We start from the raw sequence: 16,073 nt of genomic DNA, 5'->3' as shown, positions 1-16,073 counted from the left end.
CCTCCTGGCACCTAATACCAAAATGAAAAGGACCCCTCCCGTGGAAAAAACTAACAATCACACATGGGGGTAGGCCACGTCCTCTCTTCAACAACCGATCCTAAAGAGGTGCTCAAGGAGACGAAGACCGACTACCACCACCGGCCACCACCAGGGTAGTGCCGGCGGCGTGTCTACTCCGACCAGCTGTTGCGTCTGCAATGGATGCCACGATGATCAAGCCAGCGGCGCTACTGGATTGATGTTGTACTTCTTCCCCGACCATCTCATCGGTGCTGGAGGATCAAGGTGCAGCCACTGGCTACACGCCATCTAGCAGGCACGGGGACTTCACCCAGTTCCTGTAAGTTCTCACGCTTCCGCTCATGTAGGTGTCCTAATCACGAGATCAATATCAAGTAATGTTAAGGATTTATCTAACATATGTTACTACCTCCATAGTGGGTAGGAACATCTATGTAGTGTCATGCAACGATATATTTATTAGGTTATAGACTCATTGTTTCTTGGAGTGTGTGATGTTTCGGTAACTTAGCTAGTTACCACAAGCACCTCTCTCTTCATTAAATATGTGCCACATAAACAAAGTTGTATTAGAGTGTGTGATGTTACTCCTAAGTTTCTCCCCATTGTGACCAGCCTTAACATCAGCATGCAACTGTGGGGCCAAGTCTCTACCTGGGTTTCGGTCATGCTGGAACCTCGATCGTGGCTTCGATACCCACGTGGGCACTACATGCAAGAAAAATGTTTTGTTTAGAGAGAGGTCCATCTACAGCCACCTGTCTCGCCGTCAACACGTGGACTGATGGAGGACAACATGTGAGCTATTGACCAGATCAGGGTCGACGTGTGAGCCAGCTAGACCAGCCAAAGAAAAACGAATATACTACTAGCATGTCCGGATGAGGTTATTTAGATGCTTGATGCTTTCCTAATGCTACTGCTCCACTACCTGGCAAATACTCCAGGCTCCCAGGAATATCTAATTAATTGGATTTTAGTAACGCCAATAAGACTAACTGTAACGTGTACGTATGTGGGAATGGAAAATGTGCATGGAAAAAAAATACGAAGGGACATTTACATTTGTGCTCCTACTTGATTCCACTACTCAGATTTGCCCCTAATTTCGAAGGGTGCTTAAATTTGCCCCTCTACCATAGTAGCCCTTACAAAAATGCCCTTATGCGTCGTTACCGTCCGGTCAAAGGGCGTTAAAGGGCTAAAAAAAATAGCAAAAAAAATCAAAAAAAATCTGAAATTTTGTGGGATCAAAGATACTTAGGTGCGCAAGGTGCGTGCAAATTATCGTGATGTTTGGACACTCTACGAGCTCAAAAATGCTAGACGTACAGATTGGGTTTACAGGAAGTTACACACCAACCCTTCTCCCCTCACTAATCTCTCCCCCCTGATTTTCAGTGCGGGGCCCGCCTCATCTAATCACCAATTAAAACAACCCACCTCAACCTTGCCTGTAAAAGTCGTGTAAAACATTTGTAGTTGTAGCAAAGCTCCTACGAGCTCATGGCAAAGAAAAAATAGTAAATTTGTACGCCCATGAATAGTGAATTCAAAAAATAGCTCGAAAATTCAAAAAAATATGATTTTTTTTGGGATCCAAGATGCTCGGGTGCCCAAGATATTTGCAAATTTTTGTTGTGTTTAAACATTGTAGGAGCTCGTGGTAAAAAAGCCAAAATATGGCTCAAAAAAAACTTTGAAAAAAAAATACAATATCTTGTTTTTTTGCTACAGCTCCTCGCATGTCATTTCATAACAACATTTTGCACACATGTTGTGCAACCAATCATCTTAGATGCCAAAAATATTCATATTTTTTTGAATTTTCTTGCTATTTATTTTGAATTTACATTCACAGGAGTACAACTTTACTGTTTTTTCTTTGCCATGAGCTCGTAGAGTGTCCAAACATCACGAAAATTTGCACGCACCTTGCGCACCTGAGTATCTTTGATCCCACAAAATTTCAGATTTTTTTTGCTATTTTTTTGAGACGGTCAAAGCCCTTTGACCGGATGGTAACGGCGCAGAAGGGCATTTCTATGAGGACACCTGACGGTAGAGGGATAAATTTGAGCACCCTTTGAAATTATGGGTAAATCTGAGTAGTGGGATCAAGTTAGGGGCACAAATGTAAATGGCCCAAATACCAAAGCACAACGGCCACTCCATCTATCTTAAATTAAATCCATCGGTGCCTTTTAGTAGAACTACCGTGACTCATTCCATGACTTTGATCCAACCAACGCTAAGAAAATATTTGCATATAATAACATGTCGATGTCTTGCTCGAGGACGATCTTATTTCGGTCCATACATTAATTAATCACATGGAAACTTCCGTGTTTCTGCGCTAACAGTTACTTTATTAATTGCTACTGAAGAAAATACTAAGGTTTCCACATATGAATCGATGAGTGTATTTATAAAAATACAACATACTGTATATGCCAATCAAGTTTTGTCTATCACCCAGTCAAGACAAATTTATTATGCATATGATATCATATTGAAATTGAAAATATAGGCGTGCAAAAGTTGCTAACTGGAATTTTTATATTGCTAACCGAAAAATCTATACTACTTCACCATCAAGCAATAGTACAGCTCTACTGCCGGTTCCCATAGATTTTGGCAAATGTATTATTAGTGTTTATCCTCCATCTACTGGCAATTAATGTGGAAAGACAACTTACAAGTATTAAAAGACCTATAGTACACTTGATGATAAAATATATCTTACAGTTTGATCTACGCGTCTCCATAGTATTTGCCTCACAAATGGCTCCGATCTATGTGGCCCATAGTGGACGCGCGCACACACACACACCCGAGAATGGTGCTAAAAAGACATACCTATCGCACATTTGTGTGCGATGCAATGCAGACATATGCAGACATCGCAAACGTAAAAAAAATCGTGTGCAAGGGTCCATCCATTGGGGCACGATTTTGATGTGCAAACCGTGTGATAAGAATGGCACATAGTCCAGAAAAAACCTGTGTGTGATAACTAATCTTAACACACACAAGTCGTCTAGAATTGTGTTTGTTCTTTGGCAAACGAGTTGTTTACATTGGGTAAGATCACACTGTGTGCGAAGTTCCGCGCACAGTTCTGTAAGTGCAAATCGTGTGTGATAACTTGTGCCAATGCATACATTTGATTGCTGAGAATTGTGTACTTTTTCGGCACACAGTTGAGTTAATGGAAGTATGTGCGATGCTGACAATCATCTTTCACGGTTTCGTCAATGTGACTTGCTTTGTCTGCAAGAACAACATGCTCAGTTCAGAACAACTACATATTTGCCTATACTAAAAACACCATTGCACACCTCGTTGCATAATCAAACAATAAACATCCATTACACAAGTAACTAAACATTATATTGCATATTTTGCTGCATAATGACCTAGACTATGAACATTATTAAAGAGCGTTACTCATCCTCGCTGGAAGAGCAGTGGTTGAAATACTCGTAATCCGACTTCTTCATTGTCGGTGCTAATTCCTCGAGCTCAATGGCCTTTTCGTTGAAATATTCCCTAGCGGTCTGCAACATCCTTTGTTCAAAGGAGGGATCCCCATTCTTGCCCGCATAGACCATGTCCTTAACCATTTCGTAAGCACAGGCGTTGCCAAGTGACAAGATCGACTTCCAAGCTGGTGTGAAGAAAGATGTCGAAGTTGCCGCATCTTTGGCTGATCATGTTGCTACTAGGGGAAGGCCACAGATCGTTGATGCTGTTGTTGCTCGGAGTGGATGAGTGGATCAGTGCCTTCTCTTAGTCTGTTGCATCTACTCGGTAGGGGTCTCCTATTTGCTCATTGTGGTTTGATGCCCATTGAGTTTGCTGCTTAGATCATGCCTTAGACTATGTTATTGTATCCGGTGTATCTTTTGTTGGTGATTGATGACGTTAACAGGTTTTCGCCCCACGACAGTTGCTTGCATTTTGGGCACCTGTGGGGTGGGCTTCCTGTTAATGTCCCACCTCGCCTCTCCTCTTTCCCGTCTCCTTTCCCATATGTAAACAGTCGCTAGTTATGACATTATGGCACACTTGTACTGAGTATTTCCGTTAAGAAATTAATGAAAAGGGGTGAGATCCCGTTTGGAAGAAAAAAAATCCACGAGTGATCAAGGCAGAAAAGGTTGCACTTGCGGATGAAGTGTCTGCTCAAAGAAGTGTAAGAAATGCAGTACTCGCATATAATAACCCATCAATGAAGCCTTGATCAATCACGCTTTCAGCTAATCGTGCCTTTGCTAATGATTGGTTACTGGGTCGATCCACACAACATGATGCAACCGTGCCTTCCACCTTTTTGGTTTTCTCTGATTAGTCGAACAATTCTTTTCGATATGCTGAGTTTTTAAATAGCTTACCACATATACCATTTGGTAATTAGTTGAATCATTCCCTTTTGCCTAATTAATAGAAAAAAAAGAATTAGCGGCGAACTTTGTTGATTTTTTCACTGCTCAAATGGCGTGTGTGAGAACGGGGTGTTGACCCATTGGCTCGGTAGCTGGGGTAGCCGCCAGCCCGCCCGGGTTAGAGCCTCGGCTCTAGCACGTGTTGCTCGGAGAGTTTTCCCCTATAAAAAAGAGCCAACAAGGGTTAGTTTTGGGTTGGTCTTATTTTTTTACAATGGCGTGTGTAGCCCTGAAGAAGAGAGAGAAGAGGGCAAAGAGGCTTGTGTAGCACCACCGGCCATGACCGAATCAACCCACCCCAAATTCTTTGTGTCAAGAAAGATAGGTGGAACAGTGGAAGATGACGTGTGCCTGGTCACACATGCCGCATAGGATAGGACCAATTTGAGGACGCAATGGCCCAAATTCAGCACCTTCCGCTCCAAGGATGCGCGTCCGGCCGGCCATCGATCGATGTGGTTCCTTTTCCTTTCCTTTCCTTTTCCTTTCAGCGGCAATGGAGGAAAGCAAGGAAAAATCTTCGGGTCAGAGTCGGACCACGCCGCCACCTGCGCCTGCACCGGCAGGGCAGGGAACACCAAAACCGCAAGCATTTCCTTCCTTCTCCCTCCCTCCCTCCCTCCAATTCTTTCTTTAATTATTAACTAATCCCCCGCGGCCGCTCCCTCCCTGCGTGTCCTGCTCTGCTCGCCCCTCTTCTCCCTCCTTCCCCACCTCCCCCACCACCGATTTAACCACCACCACCACCAGTCCACCACCAGCCAGCAGCGGCAAGCTAGACGAGCAGAGCGGCGCAGCGACGGCAGATTCCGCCGCCAAAGATCCCGCCTTTTTCCCCCACCCTCCCGAATTTCGCCGCCGGCCAGCGGCGGCGCGGCGCGGCGCGGGCGTCCGCCCCCTTCCCGGACTGTTACTCGGTAAGCCCCTCCACTCTCCCCTCATCTCTTCCTTCCTCTGGTGCTGCTCGGCGGGATTGGTTTGGGAGCGGATCTTGGGGCCGGAGCACGCAATTCAGCTCTGCTTCCTCTGCTCTCTACACCCTCCCCACCGGTTCAGTTTAGTTGTACTGGCAGGCAGTTTCTCCTCCTGGATGCCCGCGTTCTTTAGTCGCACGCACTGGTGCTTTCTCGTGTTCGTCGCCTCCGGAATATCATGTTTCTTCCTCTGCGCCTAATGCTCTGCGTACTACATATGCACATATAGAGAAACTTGCTAGTACTACTACTTCCTTTACCTGTCTTTTTGGGCCAACCAGATTTGTCCTTTGTTCTCAGGGCGTGTATAATGCATAGCCTCAAGGTGATGCCTCGCATGTCATGTAGGATCGGATATGACGTAAAGTAGGTTCGGATAGAGAAGCGGGATCCTCTCCAAGAGGCGGGTGCTTGAAGAGAAAAAGTGTGGTCCGGTGACAAAAGCTGAAAAGGTAGGAATGAAAAGTAGAGATGCATGTGTACTAAAGTCATTATTTTCTATTTCTTAATGAGGCACACTAGTGGTAGCTTGCATTGGGGAGAAAAAATAAATGTAGATGCCTCAAATTACTTTTTGTCATGGGGCATATGTATCCATATGCCACCATTGTACATGCCCTCAGGTTTATTGGCCCTGGCCATGTAGTACTAGTACATTTTATTCATTGGATTTCAGGCTTTCACTTCTCTGAGTTCTATGCAGCTGTGGTCCTATCATGGTTTCATGGGAGAATGGTACTGTTACTAGGGAAACTAGTTTCTTCATGTTAGAACTAGATTTGCTCCGAAATAATGTCTGATTAGGAGCTGTTTTTTAGTCTCGAGTAATGATTGCCTGCTGTCCCTATCCCAAGGAATCCATGTGCTTAATGGGCTCCTGCAGTTTGTCCACTTATGCTTTCTTTTTCTTGGTTCTCTTGTCTCTCTATCCAATTTTCCCTCTAGGGATTCGTTTATATATTGCGTATGGGATGGAGGGATGCTTGTTAGATTAATGCCATTGCCCAATTTGCCACATGATTTTAACGATTCACCCACCCTTTTCGATGTCTGCATTTGCAAATTCCTGCTGCAAAAGTCAAAACCATCCTATGCAGGGCTTACTGAGATAATTTATAGGATATCACGTCAACATGGTCAGGGTACTACGGGTTTACTCAGTGGCTGTGGCAGAATACAGAGGATACTCTGCATAACTTCTAGGATTCAATTCTTCCGTTTCGCCAAGTGCTCTACTGTTAGCTTTGAACGCAGAAAGGAAGTACCTTTACATTCACTGTAGATCATCTCTCTTCACTAGCACATCCACATGATAAACATCACAGCGGCAGGTGGTTGACAACTACTCTGCTCTGAGTCCCTCCTTGCACCACAATCTATTTCTTTTCTTTACAGCAGCATAGTCGACCTATTTATATATGCTTGCACTGCTGCTGCTTCACAATGTCCATCACTAGCTTGGCAGTTTTGCTTTCGACCTTCGTGTGCTCCATGGCGGATTAGCATCTTTATAGTTGCCATGGTCGAGTTGGATGCATAATTGAGGTTATCCAGCTAGGTGGCATATCAAGGGTTCGTTGTAAGATTCAATATTGGAAGTCTATGTATGAATGAGATGCATCAGGAATAGGAGTACATGCCCAGCAGAGCAAGGTGATGCTGGTAGAAGGGTAGGAAGCAGGATAGTTACATCCAAGTGGCCTGGGGCGTCAGATCACTCTGATTGTGCGATCTTTGTTCTGTCAAAATCTGCCTACACACTTCCTTGGTTTTTGCCTTTGGCTCGGCCAGATTGGTTTTTCCTTCACTGTAAATTTCTAGATTTATTGCTCATGTACATTACTGGATGGTTTCAGTTATTTGTTCTATTTGTAGACGTGAACATGTGGTTCTATGAAAATCTTAGGGGACCTGTTAGAGCCACCTTTGCTTGACAATTGTTGATTAAGAGTACTTTTTGTCTATGGTAATGATTGCATTCCGTCCCTTTCCCATGGAAATATGTTAATGCCATCTTCTTAATGTTCTCCTGCAGTTTGTGTACTTGTACATTTTTCGTGCTCATTTGTCTCTGTATCCACATCTTCCCTGTCAAAATTTGTTTATACAGCATGGGAGGATGACTATTAGATTAAGACCAGTGCCATATTCATGAAATGATACAAAGATTCACTTCTGATGATGTCACCATTTGCAAAAGGATATCACCATTTGCAACAGTGCCATGCAATCTTGTGTTCTGTGCAGGAAAACAGTCTTATGTTACTATAGGGCCACACCATTTCGAAACAGAATTGAATAAGTGAGCAAGCATTGAGGGTCACGGTAGGTTCTGTAAACTGACAAAGTATTTACATGATTTAGTGAAAAGCTGAGAGATGATTTGTAGGATATCATGCCAATATGGTCAGGGTACTATGCGGTATTTTGTGGCTGTTGTAGTATACAGAGAATACTCTGCATTACTTTTAGGATTCACTCAAGCTCCACAATAAATTAGCTTGATCTTTATGGTAAACTGCAAAAGAGGTAAATTTAGTTTCTGTACTAGTTGTTTTCCCCCTTATGTCCACTTTGTAGTTTGTGACTTCTTTCAGAAGTTAATTTTGATATTGCTGTTCTGCATGCCTATCGCTATTTTGTCAGTTGTTTTCCCCCTTATGTCCACTTTGTAGTTTGTGACTTCTTTCAGTTAATTTTGATATTGCTGTTCTGCATGCCTATCGCTATTTTGTCAGTTGTTTTCCCCCTTATGTCCACTTTGTAGTTTGTGACTTCTTTCAGTTAATTTTGATATTGCTGTTCTGCATGCCTATCGCTATTTTGTCAGATTGTAACAATTGTTTCTTTATGCAGATCTGGCCACGGTTCTGGAATTTTCACCAGTGACAAAGGGCCCTCTGTGGTTGCTTTGAACAGGAGTATGAACTATCACTGACTTGGGGAGCAGTATTTTTATGGGAAGAGAAAAGCTCCATAAGCAGCCCTCTGGTCGTCTGATTGAATCCCTTAAAATGGAGAGGGTTAGGACCATTCTGACTCATAGATACCCATACCCACATGAGCACTCAAGACATTTCATGATTGCTGTGATTGTTGGCTGGCTTTTCCTCCTTTCATCGGATAACTTACAAACCCTTATAATGAAACTGGACAAGAATTTTAAATGGTGGTCGATGTATGCCTGTTTGATTGGTTTCTTCTATTTCTTCTCATCGCCGTTTATTAGGAAGACTATCAAGCCAAACTATTCAAACTTTAGTCGCTGGTAAGCAATCTTGGGAGTCTTTGAAATTATAATTTGAAGCAAAACAAGATGTATAAGTTCCCTGATGCTGTTTCTGAATGCAGGTACGTTGCTTGGATATTCTTGGCAGCATTGTACCATCTCCCTAGTTTTCAGTCAATGGGGTTGGATTTGAGGATGAATCTTTCCCTCTTCCTCACTATTTATATTTCCTCTCTAGTTTTCTTGATCGTCTTCCACGTCATATTTCTTGGACTCTGGTATTTGGGTCTTGTTTCTCGCATGGCAGAGAAAAAGCCAGAGATGCTTACTATAATCCAAAATTGTGCAGTAAGTTTCTTGGCATACAATGATTCAAGTGTATTGTGTTTCGATTATCTTCTTTAGATACTGTGATTTATCTAAGATTCGCACTTTGTGTCACATCACAGGTGATAAGTATAGCTTGCTGCGTGTTCTACAGCCACTGTGGTAACAGGACTCTTTCAAGGGATAAATCTATTGATCGTAGAACTGCTAGCTGGGTTGCATTTTCACTGTGGAGAAAGCAAAATGAGGACAATACACTGATTTCAAAGCTATTGCGGATGCATAAGTTTAAAGACCAGATTTGCTCGTCCTGGTTTGCTCCGGTTGGCTCTGCCAGTGATTACCCACTTCTCTCGAAATGGGCCATTTATGGAGAAGTTAGTATAATTCACCTTCTGTTTATGCTTGGATATCTCTTCTATTTATTAACTCTTTTTTTTTTAACTTGTATGTTTGCTCCAGTTAGCTTCCAATGGATCTGAACACTCGAACATCATTTCACCTGTCTACTCTTTGTGGGCCACATTCATTGGTCTTTACATGGCCAATTATGTCGTGGAGCGGTCAACTGGGTATGTCGAATGTCTGAGCACATCCATCTGGTAGTTAGGTTTTTAATCGTGTATTATAAACAACTCAACAGATAAGTTTGTATTTTGTCATCTTATAAAGGGAACTTATGATGATGACAAGGAAAATGCAATATATTTGTCATGGTTTCATCTAAGCAGAACTATACATATATGAATTCCAACCTTCACACCCCCTCAACGGAATGCCATGGTTATCGGAGAGCCTTGAAAAAATCTAAAGGGGTTGCATTCAGTTTATATTACCTATATGTATATACTTTAGTGAAAATAACATGATGTGATGGGGTAAAATATCCTCAGGTCATTTCTTACTGGGTACTTAGGAGTTGCACATGATGAGGACCACTTTATTTGTCTTTTTTCATGTGTTTGCATGCTGATATTATCTACTCCCTCTGTCCCATAATATAAGATCTTATATTATGGGACGGAGGGAGTAGCAGATCTGAAAATAGGCCATAAAAAGGTGCTCAGTATAACTGTATAATGGCTGAATAAACGGCACATCCTTCGTTTGTTCGTTCAGTGTTGGACTAATTTATTCTCCTTGTTTCCTTGACTTGTTGTATAGATGGGCTCTTACTCATCCTTTAACAATTTCGGAGTATGAGAATCTGAAGAAACTGTTGAAACCAGATTTTGAGGACATGGTTCCTTGGTACTCTGGGTATGTTAGTGGTCTATCCATAAGCTCTTATTATCCACTTATGTTGTAAAACGGCTGACTATTTGTTGGTATGTTCTGCAGGACCTCAACAGATTTGTTCAAAACCGTTTTTGACCTCATGATATCTGTGACACTCTTTGTTGGTAGATTTGACATGCGTATGATGCAGGTACTTGACCTGTGATTTCAAGCTTCAGTCCTCATTTTGGTTTAGCTTTTTTGTTTCCTTCAGTTTTATCTTGTCTCAGAATACTGTCCTTCCTAAGCTAAAAAAAAAGAATACTCTCCTTCCTAGAATTTTGTTCTTCTCTAAATTGCTTTCACACAGTTATTATTACAGTTCCTAGTTGAGCCTATTGTTCTGTTAAAATAACTGACAATTTTTTTCTAACCCAACCAGGCTGCTATGAACAAAACTCCAGATGAATCTAAGAGCAGCGACCTTTTATACGATCATCTTGATGGGAAAGACGAACTTTGGTTTGACTTCATTGCAGATACCGGCGATGGTGGCAACTCTACATATGCTATAGCACGCTTACTTGCCCAACCTTCTTTAGTCGTAAAATCTGATGATTCCAGGCTTATATTTCCCCGTGGAGAACTACTACTTATTGGTGGAGACCTCGCGTATGCTGCATACTTTGATCTTTTAGATTGTTAGAAGTTTTCAGTTCATGTTTGCTGATTTATGACTAGTACTCCCTCTGTACCTAAATATTTGTCTTCTAGAGATTTCAACAAGTGACTACATATGGAGCAAAATGAGTGAATTTACACTCTAAAATATGTCTATATACATCCGTATGTGGTAGTCCATTTGAGATCTCTAAAAAGACAAATATTTAGGAACGGAGGGAGTAAATGTTTTGCTTGTCATATGCTAGTTTATCTCAAGTTCCATTCCATACATGGATGATGCTATCTATTAATTATTTTTGCCAGCTTGTTATATTGGATTTTCATTTTTCCATGTTGATCTTGGAATAAGCTCTTCAAAAAGATGCTGATTTGTTCCTTTCTTTTGCAGATATCCAAATCCATGCTCATTTACATATGAGCGGCGTTTTTTCTGTCCTTTTGAGTATGCTCTCCAGCCTCCTGCTTGGTACACGCCTGATCATATAGCATTGGAAAAACCTGAACTTCCTCTTGGAGTTTCTGAGCTCAGACAGTATAGTGGACCACAATGTTTTATGATTCCTGGAAACCATGGTAAATATTACCTGATCTGCACTGTACTTCATGTTTTATGACATTTATGTACCTGTCTTCTTCCTTCCCATCGGTGTTACATTTTTTATTTGCTAATAATGATGTCTTGGCATGGAAGAAGTTACACTGCATATTTCTGATACATTATTGTGAATGGACGAATGCCAATAAGAGTGACAAAAGCTGCATTGTTTTTGAGCAGATTGGTTTGATGGACTGAACACATTCATGAGGTATGTCTGTCATAAGAGCTGGCTTGGTGGGTGGTTTTTGCCCCAGAAGAGGAGTTATTTTGCATTAAAGCTTCCGAATGGGTGGTGGGTTTTTGGTCTTGACCAAGCTCTACATGGCGACATTGATGTGTACCAGTTCAAGTTTTTTGCAGAATTATGTCAACAGAAGGTAATACATCCTTTCATCTGCAGTTTATCAGGACATTGTTTTTTTTCTGCCGGTGATATGGTTATCTTTTGTTAATTTTATGATTCAGTAGTAATAAACCAGTAGATGAAAATTGGGATCACTGCTAGTAGATCTTGTTATCTAAGCAGAAAGCAATGCAGATATTTGTTATTGTGCATTAAGATTGCTGCATGTTAATTTTCGTGGTGACTAGTATTAGTCGAATTTATGCAGGTTGGAGAACATGATTCTGTAATTCTTATAACCCATGAGCCAAATTGGCTTCTTGACTGGTACTGGGGTGATAAAACTGGAAAAAACGTAACATATTTAATACGTGAGTACCTCAAGGGAAGATGTAAATTGCGGATGGCTGGTGACCTGCACCATTATATGCGTCATTCTTGCACTGAGTCCAAAGAACCAGTACATGTGCAACACTTGCTTGTAAATGGTTGTGGTGGAGCCTTTTTGCATCCAACACATGTCTTCGAGAACTTCAAGGAATGCTATGGGAACAAGTATGAAACGAAGGCTGTATATCCTTCTTATGAAGATTCTAGCAAGGTAAGGTTGACTCTTACATTTGTTTATCTTTCTTTGATTCATTATGTAACAGGGTTGTTCTTGGAATAGCCAGCCTTGTTGCCAACTGACTGCTGCTTTTGTTTGTCCATCTAGATTGCACTTGGTAATATTTTAAAATTCCGAAGGAAAAATTGGCAATTTGATGTCATTGGTGGTTTTGTGTATTTCGTGTTGGTCTTCTCAATGTTTCCACAGGTGAGAAACTAGATTATACTGTAGTTCTTAACTGTATAGTTAGGAAATTATCTTTTCATTATTTGGTCGAGGTGAGGCCTTAAAGCTTCAATAGTGATTACTGGTTTTCTTGTCCACAAATGTTAAGTTAGGAACTGCATCAAAATGATTGTCCATCGATGGAATAACTGGCATAACATTGAAGCTTCCTTGTTGGTATACGAGTTCATCAATGATCATGCTGTCTTACTTAGCATTGATATTGAACATGACCTGAAATATTTTTGGACTTATAAGCAATGCCGATGCTGTTACCCATTGTACGGCTATCAATTTTCAGTGTTGATTTTGTAAGATTTAATAAAATCATGGTTTTACTGATATGATCAGATCATTTTAGTTTTTAAGCCTAACTCCTTGGGTACCTTAACATGTTCTTAGACTTAATGAAACTGTATTTTCCCGTAGGGTTTTGTACATTTATGACAATTGTCTGTAGCTCTATGCACAAGTAAATTATGCTCCCCCAGATGATGAATATGCATGGACCATAAAAAACCACAGACGCGAGGGACACAATTATTTAGTTTTACTTGTTATATGTTAGTTCTTATGTTTCTTAATATCTATCTTTTGTGGCCTGATGTAAGTATGATGTTTTTCTTCAGTGTGACTCGTTTCGTATCTTGCATGAAGACTCTTGGGATGGCCGTGTGAATAGTTTCTTCAATGCAACGTGGAATGCTATTTTTGAGATTCTCGAGCATTCTTATGTATCCCTAGCTGGTGTTCTTACTCTGTTGACGGTATCATTTTTCTTTGTACCCACAAAACTATCACGTAGAAGACGTGCCTTGCTTGGCTTTCTTCATGCTGCTGCTCATATAACTTCGGCAGTACTACTGATGCTGCTTATGGAACTGGGTATTGAGATATGCATCCGCAACCATCTACTAGCGACATCAGGTTTGTGTTTCGTATTTCCCTCTGTGTGTATCATTGCTCGATTACCATGTTATGTTGTCATCTTGAATCCTTAAAAGTTATGAATCATAACCGTAGATTCCCTTTTTGTTTAAGAAGGTTGCAAGTTTCACCACTTCTTTTCGTAGCAGTCAGATTCCTTTATAGCGATTTGGAGAAGAATGACAGGATAGTACTTGCTTGTTGTTTTGCATCACCTCTCATGCGTTTGTCAAGAATAATGTACTAGTTAGTGACAGATGCATTGTCTGTTGACACCGTTGTTCCAAGACAATATGTACTTTCGATGCTGTTCTCCATGTTTTACAGATTTGTTGCATGAGTGTTCCTTTTTCTACTTCTCTCGTCTATGCCCCCATGTAAAAATATGTTGGATTCCCCATTTACAGGCTACCACACCCTCTATGAATGGTACCGTCAGGCAGAAAGTGAACATTTCCCTGATCCCACGGGGCTTCGCGCTCGTCTGGAACAGTGGACTTTCGGACTTTATCCTGCGTGTATCAAGTACCTTATGTCTGCCTTCGACATCCCAGAGGTCTATCCTTTGAACCATACAAACACCACCTCTTCTGATGGGCTGTACCATTATTGACTGTCATTTTTCTCTTTCAGGTTATGGCAGTAACTAGAAGCACAATCTGCAGAAAAGGAATAGAGTCTCTCCCTCGGGGAGGCGCCATCATCTACTATGTGTCTGTCTTCCTCTACTTTTGGGTCTTGTCGACGCCCGTTGTGTCGATGGTGTTTGGGAGCTACTTATACGTGTGCATAAACTGGTTCCATATCCACTTTGACGAGGCCTTCTCCTCCCTGCGCATAGCAAATTATAAGGCGTTCACGCGGTTTCACATAAAAAAGAATGGAGATCTTGAGGTCTTCACCCTGGCTGTGGACAAGGTAATGTCTCTGCTTGTTTGACTTACCAGCACCGTCACTCTGCACGATTCTGGTTGCATTCACTATCTTTAATCGTGTCGACTCCTACCGAGTTATAATGTCTGATATAGTTTGCATTTAGCTCTCGAAGCTTTGCCATTTCCTGTGGCGTGTCTCACGTGTGTTGTCAATTACCAGGTGCCGAAGGAGTGGATGCTGGATCCAGACTGGGATATGGAGCCCAAGGAGCCATTGCAGATGAGCCACAGCAGGAGGTTCCCGAGCAAATGGCGAGCCGCGTCGGGATGGTCGGATCCGACCAGCGTAGTTCGGGTTGTCGACCAGTTTGTCATTCCACGGACACCGGTAGATCCTCTTTTACTAGACTCTGCTCCGTGACCGACTTAAACAGGCCACGCTGTTGTAAACTTGTATTATAAAGTATGTAGTTTACCTTGTGCCATCTTCTTGGGAGAGGCTGGCTGTACATATCATAGAACAAGTTACGAGGTAGAAAAGGTTTAAGAGAGAAGAAAATGTAGAATCAGCAGGAGGGAGGAATGATGTATATCTGTGCTAGAATGAAGATGAAGCAATTGTGTACCAGGAAATGAACAAATTGCATGTGTGGTTCAAGTTTTTTCTTAAAGGAAAACAAATGACTCGTTGACCTTAGGAATCTTAGGAAGATGATGGATCCATGGACTAGTTGGAATGATGAGGAAGTGAATAGGATCACTATCAAATTAAATCTTCAATATTTACCTGGTCAAGTTTTAGCTACACTTGTAAACTCCAACTGGAATGGTGAGTATCCAGCTGCTGCTGATCACTATCAAATCACATCTCTCGAAGTTCAGGTCTAGTCTTGCTAACACTATCAATCGTGTCTACGGTTGGTGATTTCATCTACGTTTTCTCTGCTTTTACCACAGAAGCTTAATTCAGCCTTGTTGGAGTCGTTGGGCTTGATGTTTTTGAGCTCGTTATTGTTAAGAGTACTATATCTATAGCCATGTAGTGTTTTGTCTTTATCCCATTGTATATGGGGTTTCCTGCATATTTCCTATACAAATACATGTATATATACTGACCTATGGCCTCATTGGAATACAAGTCGCATGTTCTCCATGGTATTAGAGCCTAGGTTTTTTTAGTACGCGCAACTCGTGCTTGATCCTCTTCTCGTCACCGCGGCCGCCGTGTTTCCTCTGGTCCGGCTGCTTCTCCTCTCTCGCCCGATCTCGCATCCGCTCCCGCTCCCGATCGGATCCCGTCGCTTTGTCTCCCGTCTCCCGCCCGATTTCATCGCCTTGGGCCTCTCCCGATCTGGTCGCTGTCGCCACGCAGACTGGCCTCTCCAGATCGATCGTCCCGGATCCCCCGCTCGCCAGGTCCGGCGTCTCATCCCGCTCGTCCGGTCCGGCGTCTCCTCCCGCTCGCCAGGTTCAGCACCAGGCCTGCCACTGGCCCGTCTCCCACAGCTCCCGCTCGCTAGTTGCTGCTCTTGGTCGTCGTGATCTCTGCTGAGAGCTGCATATTTCCAAAAAAGAAAATTGTCCGCTGCAT

At 42.1% G+C, this 16,073-nt stretch overlaps 1 protein-coding gene across 3 annotated transcripts; it reads left to right on the top strand.

The window, feature by feature from the left end:
• The first annotated feature begins 4,915 nt into the window (after window positions 1–4,915).
• Window positions 4,916–15,146, top strand: LOC119311630. 3 transcript variants are annotated; one of them, XM_037587288.1, is made up of 16 exons: window positions 4,916–5,389; window positions 8,303–8,714; window positions 8,798–9,023; window positions 9,125–9,379; window positions 9,465–9,574; window positions 10,167–10,262; window positions 10,344–10,431; window positions 10,663–10,892; window positions 11,293–11,477; window positions 11,680–11,879; window positions 12,114–12,446; window positions 12,561–12,662; window positions 13,310–13,607; window positions 14,015–14,163; window positions 14,241–14,525; window positions 14,703–15,146. In XM_037587288.1, the coding sequence occupies exons 2-16, from the start codon at window positions 8,404–8,406 to the stop codon at window positions 14,901–14,903; spliced, it is 3,069 nt and encodes a 1,022-aa protein (XP_037443185.1). In that variant the 5' UTR covers window positions 4,916–5,389; window positions 8,303–8,403; the 3' UTR covers window positions 14,904–15,146. The 3 variants fall into 3 exon arrangements, with proteins under 3 accessions (XP_037443185.1, XP_037443186.1, XP_037443187.1); XM_037587289.1 differs by lacking the exon at window positions 4,916–5,389 and adding an exon at window positions 5,846–5,898; XM_037587290.1 differs by lacking the exon at window positions 4,916–5,389 and adding an exon at window positions 6,027–7,771.
• The last annotated feature ends 927 nt before the right edge of the window (window positions 15,147–16,073 follow it).

The sequence above is a fragment of the Triticum dicoccoides genome, chromosome 5B (genome assembly GCF_002162155.2).
Source record: "Triticum dicoccoides isolate Atlit2015 ecotype Zavitan chromosome 5B, WEW_v2.0, whole genome shotgun sequence".
NCBI lineage: Eukaryota > Viridiplantae > Streptophyta > Magnoliopsida > Poales > Poaceae > Triticum > Triticum dicoccoides.
The sequence above is the reverse complement of the archived record's forward strand: the minus strand, read 5'-3'. Positions and strand labels throughout refer to the sequence as shown.

Bases quoted from the DNA above. Each gene is read 5' to 3' on its own strand.
- LOC119311630 (XM_037587288.1), top strand. From the start codon at position 8,404: ATGGGAAGAGAAAAGCTCCATAAGCAGCCCTCTGGTCGTCTGATTGAA. The intron at 11,478-11,679 runs GTAAATATTACC...GTTTTTGAGCAG, and splicing joins TATGATTCCTGGAAACCATG to ATTGGTTTGATGGACTGAAC. The intron at 14,526-14,702 runs GTAATGTCTCTG...GTCAATTACCAG, and splicing joins TCACCCTGGCTGTGGACAAG to GTGCCGAAGGAGTGGATGCT.